The sequence below is a fragment of the Rhinichthys klamathensis genome, unplaced genomic scaffold (genome assembly GCF_029890125.1).
Source record: "Rhinichthys klamathensis goyatoka isolate OS25496 unplaced genomic scaffold, OSU_Roscu_1.1 h1tg000769l_1, whole genome shotgun sequence".
Classification (NCBI taxonomy): Eukaryota; Metazoa; Chordata; class Actinopteri; order Cypriniformes; family Leuciscidae; genus Rhinichthys; species Rhinichthys klamathensis.
In genome coordinates, this window is record NW_026607169.1 from 230,650 (window position 1) to 242,500 (window position 11,851).

Consider the following 11,851-nt stretch of genomic DNA (forward strand, 5'->3'; position numbering starts at 1 on the left):
ATGTAGGATGCTGGGAAATAACAATGTCTTTTCTGTTCACCAAATGCTTTTTAATATTCGCTATTACTTCAATGCAGGTGAACTAGCGCGAATTTGTTGCGTAGTGACGTGTGTGTGTGTGTGTTTGGGTGTGTGTTCAAGTGAGCCAGAAATGCACAGATTCTGCAATACGCAGCATTTAATATATCATGAGGATCACGAGTTGCGTATTTGCGCTAAATCCGCGCAGATTTGTCTTACACGAACTTCCCCAGCAAAGAAAGTGAGTAAACACAGAAACGCCAGATTGGCTCGTGATTTGACAGCGTTTCCCGCCACAGTTCATTTGTACCCGCATTTGGCGGGTCGAGGGTGTTAATCTCAATCCCTGAATGTTGCGCTCCTGTTTGTCATTGTGACGAAACTTCACGCCAATAAATCATCAGGAATATTGCTGACTTGTGCGTCGCAAGCGCCCTCTTTACGCTCGTCCTAATGCCTGTTAGGTGTCCGTGGATTTGCCTGTATTTGGTGTTGAAAATGGAAACGTCTTTAGACATGGAAAATCGAGTTTACAATTGATTCAATGAACACTAATGTCTCAACAAAGTGACAGCCCTAGTCATACCTGTTGTGCAGTGGCAGTTCTAGAGTCAGAAGGCTTGAGAACTCGATCACATGTGCTTGAATTACGCTGTGATTCTCAGGTGAAACCGAATCAACACGAGGAGCTCCAGAACGTGAGGAAACACATCCACTCGTGCTTCTCCAACATCAGCTGCTTTCTTCTGCCACACCCCGGACTCAAAGTGGCCACAAACCCGCACTTCGACGGCCGGCTACGAGGTGAGAGCCTGGATTATTCACACACTTGCTCCTAAATAGATTTTACAGTTCGCACACATCTCATTTTAGTCACAAATGTGAGTGAAACACTCGCACTGTCGAGTCCTGAATTGAGAAAGTTAGTGTTTTTTGACCTTTGATGCATGTAAACCTGTTTTACGAGACTCCAAAACAACATTAAGAGCCTTTTAGGGCTGACCTCTAACCGTCGACTAACCGTTTGTTGACCAGAAGAGGTTTGGTTGGACATTTTATTTAGGGCTGGGAATCTCTAGGCACCATTCGATTCGATCGGATTCAAAGGGCTGCGATGCTAAAACTATTATCTATCAGAGATGCACCGATTACAATTTTCTAGGCCGATTTCCGATTTTTCAGAGTTTGACCTGCCGATACCGATTTTAGCCGATTTCATTTTTTCTAACCACTTTACAGCACACACAAATATTTATTTTCTCTCTTTTCTTTTGTAGAACATTTTACAATTTGCATAGAACATTTTTGAACAGTAATCGCTATAAAATAGGACTATATAAATTACTCCTGGTGTGGGAAATTCACACATCTAAAGTGCAGTGTTATGGATGAACCATTTCCTCCTTTTCACATCCAATATCCAACTAAAAAAATGTTCATTTCAAAAAGAAATTTCATTTTCTTTTCTGACATATACTCCAGTTCTTGTTAAAACACACCAGACATGCAAATTCTGTGCATTTTGGGCACTTTTGTGTGAATCTTGTCCATCAAAAGTGTGCTTTCACTTTAATTGAGCGTGAGCAGCGCAGCAGAAATAGACTCTGCGCCGACACCCGCGCTTCACCGCTGCTCCTGCTCGACGCTCACGCGCGGCTCCTGCTCCCGGTGTGAATGCACTCAGTGATTTACATGCACGCCGGGAATAATACGCGCTGCTCACGTTTGCGGTGTGAAACGGCCGTAATTCACGAGGTTTCCTACATGTGCGTTCCGTGTGCACGTGTGATGTTGCGCGATGTTAATCATGCGCCGCCCGAGTGCATAAAATCGGCATATGTCAGACTGACCGGCCGGTCGCCGATCATGGCCGATCACGTGAAAATCGGCCAATTCCGGTCACCAGCCGATCAATCGGTGCATCTCTATTATCTATACATCTTTTTTTGTGTGTGTGTGAGACTATTTGGTACTTTTAAAGCAAAGTATTTATATTGACCCATAAAGAATTTACTTCCAATAGGCTTTATGCCGAGCGTCACGTGACCAAGCCGGAAAACAGATCACATCGCTTCCGATTCAGGTCTTTTGTATGTGCTTCATGAAATTTTTTGCGGTTTTACTCAAGATAACTTAAAAGGAGCAAGCAAACATGAGCATAACCAATGTCCCTCGCATGTGCAGGATGATATTTAAAAGTTTTTTAATTTTTCTTCTTCACACTAACGTTTAGATATTTAAATAGCATAAAACACCAATAACAAAGTGAACTTAGTAGGTTAGCTGATTACCTTAAAAATCCATAGATATCGTAGTTAGTTCTTACGGCCGTTAACACTTTCTCTGACAAGCGGATGCAATGAGACCCGTTTTCCGGTTTGGTCACGTGACACTCGGCATAAAGCCTATATATTTTATTAAAGGGATACTTCAGGATTTAGCATTAAGCTTTGTATTAGTAGAAAACCTGTAGTGTTTTCGAATTACCGTGCTTGAGACGAGAGATTTATGTATTTTTTGTCTGGAAAAAATCCTCCGATGACGCATTTTAAATACACATTCATCTTTCCAGAGGTGAAGTATCCCTTTAATAAAACAAATGGAAGTGATTTGGCAAGTCAACTGTAAGGTTACATTTGACAGAATCATGATGCATCTAATAATCAAATTTTCCCCCAACCCAAAACACAGAAAACTTAATCAATAAATAATTAAAATGTTTAGACGGTCTCCTTCTGATTTTTTCACGACACACTCATGATTATTACATTTGCTGTGTGCTCTGGCTTTATGCGTGTGTTTGAGCGCTGATTAGGCCATTAATGTATAGGCAATTAAAGGCTCGTTGTTATGATTTATGGCTTAATAATATAAACTCGTGATTAGTCGACTAATTGCTTAAATGAACGGCTACTAGTCAACTAGAAAAATCTTTAGTCAAAGGCAGGCCTAGAGCTTTTAAAATAGCATAAAAGATTGTCATTGGATGAAAATGTGTGGTATTTTATTATTATTATTATTATATACTGTGATATATTGCTGTCATAATTTCTTCAACTTTAATATTGGCAGGTTGGCTTTATATTTCAGTGCAGTCGAGTGGTTTAATATTCACAGACACAATTTCAGATCATTTTTTGACAGCCCTACTTATGATTAATTCATCCAAATTTAGCCAAATTCCATGAGATTCTGTGTTGTACAGTACATTTGCATTTTTATGAAGTCATAGAGCCCTAGTCTTCACATCTGTGTGATGATGTTTGATCATGTTTAAATCCATTGATGGCCCAAATAAGTATTGATCACTGAAATGGAAGTACTCACTCTCTCTCTCTCTCTCTCTCTCTCTCTCTCTCTCTCTCTCTCTCTCTCTCTCTCTCTCTCTCTCTCTCTCTCTCTCTCTCTCTCTCTCTCTCTCTCTCACTCACTCACTCACTCACTCACTCTCACACACACACACACACACACACACACACACACACACACACACACACACACACACACACACACACACACACACACACACGACTCCTGTATTCCCCGTGTGGCGCAGACAAAAACACACACACACACACACACTAGGGCTGCACGATTTGGGCCAAAATGATAATCACGATTATTTTGATCAATATTGAGATCACGATTAATTATCACGATTATTTGTTGATTTTAACCAAAACAAATTGTATTGTCACATAGGCTAATTATAACTGCTTTCACGTCCATATTGTGCTATTCCTGCTAATGTACAACTATGTGCATCAAAATAAAATAGGTCCTCTTATTCACCAAAATTCAGTGCATCTCCTTAAAGAATAAATAAAAATAAATAAAACAATAAAGAAAATGTAGCAAAACTTCAACAGGGCACTATTTTACATTGTGTAAATCTATTTTAGGAAGCAAAATGTAAACTTGCATTGTACCTGCATAATGGATGTGAATAAAACGTGCAAAATATACAATCAATAAAAACCAAATATTCCATAACAGAATGTAACCAAATGAGAACATTTCAAGGCAGAACTACACTATGGAAGTTCGGTTAATGGATGAATTTCAGAGTCATTGTTATTTGACGCTTAAGAAATGTAAAATGTTGTGGTACAGTGTCAGTGATTAGTTGTGAAGTCTTACTGCATAACTTGAATCTATTTAACCCTCCATATGAACGTTTATGTGCTCGAATTATTTCTATTTATTAAACAATAGTTCAAAACAAGACGTTTGTAGTAGGCTATGATTATTGGAGTCCATTAATCGAACTTCCACATGCCTCTTATATAGTAATTATATATTAGTATGTACCAATTTACTAATGCTCACACGACGGTCTCTCACGCGCACTGTCACTCGGTCTCTCTCGCGCGCAGACACACTCGGTATCTCTCGCGCGCAGACACACTCGGTATCTCTCGCGCGCAGACACACTCGGTATCTCTCGCGCGCAGACACACTCGGTATCTCTCGCGCGCAGACACACTCGGTATCTCTGGCGCGCAGACACACTCGGTATCTCTGGCGCGCAGACACACTCGGTATCTCTGGCGCGCAGACACACTCGGTATCTCTGGCGCGCAGACACACTCGGTATCTCTCGCGCGCAGACACACTCGGTATCTCTCGCGCGCAGACACACTCGGTATCTCTCGCGCGCAGACACACTCGGTATCTCTGGCGCGCAGACACACTCGGTATCTCTCGCGCGCAGACACACTCGGTATCTCTCGAGCGCAGACACACTCGGTATCTCTCGCGCGCAGACACACTCGGTATCTCTCGCGCGCAGACACACTCGGTATCTCTCGCGCGCAGACACACTCGGTATCTCTCGCGCGCAGACACACTCGGTATCTCTCGAGCGCAGACACACTCGGTATCTCTCGCGCGCAGACACACTCGGTATCTCTCGCGCGCAGACACACTCGGTATCTCTCGCGCGCAGACACACTCGGTATCTCGCGCGCAGACACACTCGGTATCTCTCGCGCGCAGACACACTCGGTATCTCTCGCGCGCAGACACACTCGGTATCTCTCGCGCGCAGACACACTCGGTATCTCTCGCGCGCAGACACACTCGGTATCTCTCGCGCGCAGACACACTCGGTATCTCTCGCGCGCAGACACACTCGGTATCTCTCGCGCGCAGACACACTCGGTATCTCTCGCGCGCAGACACACTCGGTATCTCTCGCGCGCAGACACACTCGGTATCTCTCGCGCGCAGACACACTCGGTATCTCTCGCGCGCAGACACACTCGGTATCTCTCGCGCACTTTCGAGCGCGCACTTGGACACTCGGTCGCTCACTGCGCGCAGACACAATCGGTATCTCTCGCGCGCAGACACAATCGGTATCTCTCGCGCGCAGACACACTCGGTATCTCTCGCGCGCAGACACACTCGGTATCTCTCGCGCGCAGACACACTCGGTATCTCTCGCGCGCAGACACACTCGGTATCTCTCGCGCGCAGACACACTCGGTATCTCTCGCGCGCAGACACACTCGGTATCTCTCGCGCGCAGACACACTCGGTATCTCTCGCGCGCAGACACACTCGGTATCTCTCGCGCGCAGACACACTCGGTATCTCTCGCGCGCAGACACACTCGGTATCTCTCGCGCGCAGACACACTCGGTATCTCTCGCGCACTTTCGAGCGCGCACTTGGACACTCGGTATCTCTCGCGCGCAGACACACTCGGTATCTCTCGCGCACTTTCGAGCGCGCACTTGGACACTCGGTCGCTCACGCGCGCAGACACAATCGGTATCTCTCGCGCGCAGACACACTCGGTATCTCTCGCGCGCAGACACACTCGGTATCTCTCGCGCGCAGACACACTCGGTATCTCTCGCGCGCAGACACACTCGGTATCTCTCGCGCGCAGACACACTCGGTATCTCTCGCGCGCAGACACACTCGGTATCTCTCGCGCACTTTCGAGCGCGCACTTGGACACTCGGTATCTCTCGCGCGCAGACACACTCGGTATCTCTCGCGCACTTTCGAGCGCGCACTTGGACACTCGGTCGCTCACACGCGCAGACACAATCGGTATCTCTCGCGCACTTTCGAGCGCGCACTTGGACACTCGGTATCTCTCGCGCACTTTCGAGCACGCTCCTGACACTCGGTCGCTCACGCACACTGTCACTCGGTCTCTCTCGCGCGCAGACACACTCGGTATCTCTCGCGCACTTTCGAGCACGCTCCTGACACTCGGTCGCTCACGCGCACTGTCACTCGGTCTCTCTCGCGCGCAGACACAATCGGTATCTCTCGCGCGCTGGCGCTCGCACGCAGACACACTCGGTATCGAGCGCGCACTTTCGAGCGCGCACTTGGACACTCAGTCTCTCTCGTGCACTGTCGCTCGCGCGCAGACACTCGGCCTCTCTCGCGCACTCTCTCAGATAGTGGTTTACAGAGCGCTAGATTGGCTTTGCAAAAAAAAAAAAAAAAAAAAAAAAAACTTTGCTACGGAGCGAGCGTTCTGTGAACGGAATGAGACATTTTAAATATCGCGCGAATTTGATCGTGGGAAGCCAAAATCGTGATCGTGATTAAAATTTGATTAATCGTGCAGCCCTAACACACACACACACACACACACACACTCTCTCTCTCTCTAAATATTAGTGCATGGACCAAACTGTTCAATAAATGAGCTTTGTGTGTGTGTGTGTGTGTGTGTGTGTGTGTAGACATCGATGACGAGTTCAAGAGAGAGCTGGTGAATCTGGTTCCGCTGCTGTTGGCTCCAGAGACCCTAATGGAGAAGGAGATCAGCGGCTCTAAAGTCACGTGTCGAGATCTCCTCCAGTATTTCAGAGTAAGAGTGTTTCCCAGCCGGTCTCCGTCACTCATACCTCGCTTCCACCAAAAAAGAACTGGTTCGGAACTGGTGCTGGTTCAACTTGCGAACCTTTTCAGAACCTGTTTGTTTTTCCACTGACTAGAGAGCCCAGCGAACGACGTTGTTACGTCGCCATACGTCTCAGCTTTCCCGTTCCCGTCGTGCTGTTGGTGACAGTAACCCCCGGTTCTAGTCCAGCAAAGAGTTGGTGCCGCTTTGGAACCAATCTTCCTGGCCGAGAACCGGTTCTTTGGCTGTCGAAACACACAGAACTGTTTCGCGAGTAGACACCGGCTCCGAACCGGCTCTCAAGATGCTTTGGTGGGAAACGGGTATCTGATGTTTGCTGGGACTGACCGTGTGTTTCTGTCTCAGGCCTACATGAAGATCTATCAGGGCGAGGAGCTGCCGCACCCCAAGTCCATGTTACAGGTACAGACGCGCACAGAATACTGCTCTGCCACAGTCATGATTTAGTCAATTGCATTTTTTTTTTAAAATTTTATGTATTATTTTATTTGTTTATTTTTATTTATTTTTCCCCCCATTAAATGTAAGGCAAATGTCAAAAGCACTAAACATTCCTGTTATGTTGTATATTTTGTCAATTTATTTAGTTTTTTTATGCATTTATTATTTATTTTTTTGTATTTGTCAAAAGCACTAAACATTTTTTAATTTCCAGTCTTTTTTTATTTTGGTAAATTGTACATTTTATCAAATTATCTTATTTTTGTATTTAATAATTTATCTTATTAAAGTAGTATTCTATTTTTATTTTATTTATTTCCTGTAAACTTTATAAGGCAGATAAGCACTAAACATCTTACATTTTCACGTAGTTATTTCTGTTATGTTACATAATTTATCCATTTATTTTTGTGCATTTATTTTATTCATTTTAATGTATTATTCTTTCAGTTGTTTATTTTTATTTATTTTGAAGTTTCCCCCTAGTAAACTTTCTACGGCAGTTATATTATATATTTTATCAATTAATTGTACATTTTTGTGTATTAATTATTTATTTATTTTGTATTTATTATTCTAGTTTACATTTACACTACCGTTCAAAAGTTTGGGGTCGGTACGATTTTAAATACTTTTAAAAGAATTCTCTTCTGCTAACCATGGCTGCGCTTATTTAATTAAAAAAACAACGAAAATCAGTTATAGTATTAAATATTATTCCAGTGTAAATCAGCTGTTTTCTGTGTGAATATATAGTAAAGTGTAATTTATTCCTGTGATCAAAGCTGAATTTTCAGCATCACCAGTGTCAGTGTCTTCAGTGTCAAATGATCCTTCACAAATCAGTATAATATGAGGGTTTGATGCTCAAGAAACATTTATTATTATTATCAATGTTGAAACAGTTGTTGGTCTGTCAGTTGTTCAGTTTTTTTTTTTTTTTTTTGGATTGATGAATAGGAAGTTCAAAAAAACAGCATTTGTTTGAAATAGAATCTTTTGAAACATTATAAATGTCTTTACTGTCACTTTCGATCAAATTAAGTATTGATTTCTTTCCTCCAAAAAATAAAAATAAAATTCTCACTGACCCCAAACTTTTGAACGGTAGTGTACATTTACATTTAGTCATTTAGCAGACGCTTTTATCCAAAGCGACTTACATCTGAGGACTAAAGCAAGCGAGTCATCGTGAAGAGGGAAGACCGACGCAAGAAGTGCTCAAAATACAAAGTTCAGGCATTGCTCAGAGTAGCAAAAGCCAGACAAGGGAAGATTTAAAAGGGAAGGAAAGATTTAAAAGAGAATAATTTTTTTAATTTTTTTATTTTATTTATTTTATTTATGTTAAAGACCCACTCCGATGAAAATAATGTTTTTCTAGGTGTTAACATGTTCTTGTGGCATTTTTCTGATGTTAGAGGACATATCTTGAGAAAAATCAGCTCAAAGTTGTATTTCTGAGTATTTCTACATTCAAATGGCTGTGAATCAGTAGCAGACGCTAAAATGCCGGCTAAAATAGACTGGAGTTGTGACGTAGTAACTCCACTGGGCGTCTCCACACGCGACGTCTTGGAGTGAAATAATGATTAGTGATCGGTGATAACTTTGATTAACTTCGGATAATAATAATTAACGTGTATATAACACTGTTGCCCCACCAGTATTGGGGGTGTAAGCTAGCGGGAGAGACAGAGCTCTCAGCAACGGGCAGGGGGAGGGTCGTCTCCGTGCCAATGGCTCCGCCCACAACGCAGAGGCGAATTGCTAATGAGCTACTGCCGCTCTGCTGAAGCGAAGTCCCAGAAAACGGCACAGGTTTTGTGATTTTGGCTAAAAATGGCATAATCAAAATTTAAAGACCACTGGGAATGTTTAAAAATAGCTCAAAATATGATCGGAGTGGGACTTTAAGTACTCACGGAAGAGATGAGTTTTCAGTTGTCTTTTGAATGCTGTCAGGGATTCTGCATTACGGATGAGGGTGGGCAGATCCTTCCACCAGCATGGAACCGTGAATGAGAATGTTCTGGAGAGTGATTTAGTGCCTCGCTGTGATGGCACCACGAGCCGTCGCTCCTTGGCCGATCGTAGGCTTCTGGTAGGGATGTAGACTTGTAGTAGGGAGTGAAAGTAGGACGGAGCTGAACCTGTGGTCAATCTGTAAGCAAGCGTCAAAGCTTTGAATTTGATGCGAGCAGCGAGTGGTAGCCAGTGCAGAGAGATGAACAGAGGAGTGACGTGGGCCCTTTTGGGCTCGTTGAAGACCAGACGAGCTGCAGCATTCTGGATCATTTGTAGAGGTTTAGTAACACATGATGGAAGTCCAGCCAGAAGAGCATTGCAGTAATCAAGCCTAGAAATGACCAGGGCCTGGACGAGAAGTTGTGTTGCATGCTCAGTTAGGAAAGGCCTGATCTTCCTGATGTTATACATTGCAAACCTGCATGATCGAGCTGTCTTTGTAATGCGGTCTGTGAAGGTCAGCTGATCATCAAAGATTACTCCAAGATTTCTGACTGACCTTGATGGGGTGATTGAGGAAGAATCTAGCTGGATAGTGAGGTCGTGCTGTAGAGACGGATTGGCAGGGAGGACGAGAAGCTCAGTCTTTGCCAGGTTGAGCTGCAGGTGATGTTCCTTCATCCATGCCGAGATGTCCGCCAGACAGCTTGAGGATCCCACAGTGCAGCTACTGTGGGATCATCTGGTTGAAATGAGAGGTGGAGCTGTGTGTCATCAGCATAGCAATGGTAAGAGAAACCATGTGCCTGTATGATGGATCCCAATGATGTGGTGTAAATGGAGAAGAGGAGCGGTCCGAGAACTGAACCCTGGGGAACCCCTGTGTTCAGTTGATGTGCTTTGGATACCTCACCTCTCCATGTGACCCTGAAGGACCTACCTGTGAGATAGGACTCAAACCAGTGGAGGGCAGTTCCAGTGATGCCCAGTGATGAGAGGGCGGACAGAAGGATCTGATGATTCACAGTGTCGAAGGCAGCAGACAGGTCCAGGAGGATGAGAACTGATGATTTGGAAGCAGCTTTTGCGATCCGCAGGGCTTCCGTGACTGACAGTAGTGCAGTCTCAGTTGAATGGCCTTTCTTGAAGCCAGATTGGTTGACATCCAGCTGGTTGTTCAGAGACAGGAAAGATGATACTTGGTTGAAAGCAACTCGTTCAAGTGTTTTCGCAATGAATGGTTGGAGAGAGACAGGTCTGTAATTCTCTAAAAGTAATGTGTCTAATGTTGTTTTTTTAAGCAGAGGAGTTACCCGAGCCTGCTTAAATGCTGTAGGGAAAATGCCAGTGTGGAGGGATGAGTTGATGATGTGTGTGAGAGCTGGTAGAAGTGTGGGAGAGATGGGGTCTAGAGGGCAGGTGGTAGGATGACTGGAGAGGAGAAGTTTAGATACTTCTTCCTCGGTTAGCGGAGAGAAGGTAAAGAGAAGGTTTCTGGTAGTGGGAGAGGATGGTTTGGGTTCCTGTGTGTGTGGAGTTGAGAACTGACTGCTGATAGTTGTAGTTTTGTTAGTGAAGAAGTTAGCAAAATCATCAGCAGTTAGCGAGGAGGTGGGTGATGGTGGAGGTGGACAGAGGAGAGAATTGAATGTCTTGAACAGTGTTCGTGTGTTAGAGGCGCTGTTGATCTTGCTGTGGAAATATGAAGATTTTGCAGCGTGAACATCAGCAGAAAAGGCAGAGAGCAGAGATTGATACCTACTCAGGTCAGACGTGTCTTTTGATTTGCGCCATTTCCTCTCCGCTGCCCTGAGTTCGGTCCGGTGTTCACGAAGAACCTCAGATAACCAGGGGTTAGAGGGAGTGGTGCGTGCTGGCCTAGAGGAGAGAGGGCAGATATAGTCTAAAGAAGAAGTTAAAGTGTAGCATAAAGTATCTGTTGCGGTATTCACATCTAGAGATGAGAATTGTGAGGGAAGTGAAGATGACACAGCAGAGGAAAGATGGGATGGAGAAAGTGAGCGCAGGTTTCGTCTGAAAGTAACTGGTAGGGGGGTTGGTTGAGCATGGGTAGTGAGCTGTAGATTGAAAGTAATGAGGAAATGATCTGAAACATGGAGAGGTTTCACCAAAATGTTGTCTGCGATGCAGTTGCGTGTGTAAACCAGGTCCAGTTGGTTGCCTGATTTGTGAGTACCTGTGGTGATAAGCCGTTGGAGATCGAAAGAGGCTAGGAGAGAGATGAAGTCTGTTGCATACGCCTTTTCTAGATGAATGTTGAAATCACCAAAGACTACGAGTGGGATGCCATCCTCAGGGAAAGAGGACAGCAGCACATCCAGCTCCTCAACAAAGCTTCCCAGTTGACCTGGGGGGCCATAAATAACTACAATATGGATCCTAATGGGAGTTGTAAGTGTAATTGCATGATATTCAAACGAGTTATTGCATAGAGAAGAGAGAGTTGAGTATATCCAGTTGTTAGAAATGAGAAGACCAGTGCCCCCGACTGGCGAGGTGTGT

The 11,851-nt window shown here is 44.4% G+C and overlaps 1 protein-coding gene across 2 annotated transcripts in view; it reads left to right on the forward strand.

Moving 5' to 3' along the window:
* Positions 1–11,851, forward strand: part of zgc:158270 (uncharacterized protein LOC791213 homolog) — a 39,371-nt gene that overhangs the window by 22,692 nt on the left and 4,828 nt on the right. For both annotated transcript variants that reach the window (XM_056243028.1, XM_056243029.1), the window contains exons 8-10: positions 687–825; positions 6,738–6,865; positions 7,265–7,321. In XM_056243028.1, coding sequence (XP_056099003.1) covers positions 687–825; positions 6,738–6,865; positions 7,265–7,321 — 324 coding nt within the window. The remainder of the gene's footprint in view (positions 1–686; positions 826–6,737; positions 6,866–7,264; positions 7,322–11,851) is intronic.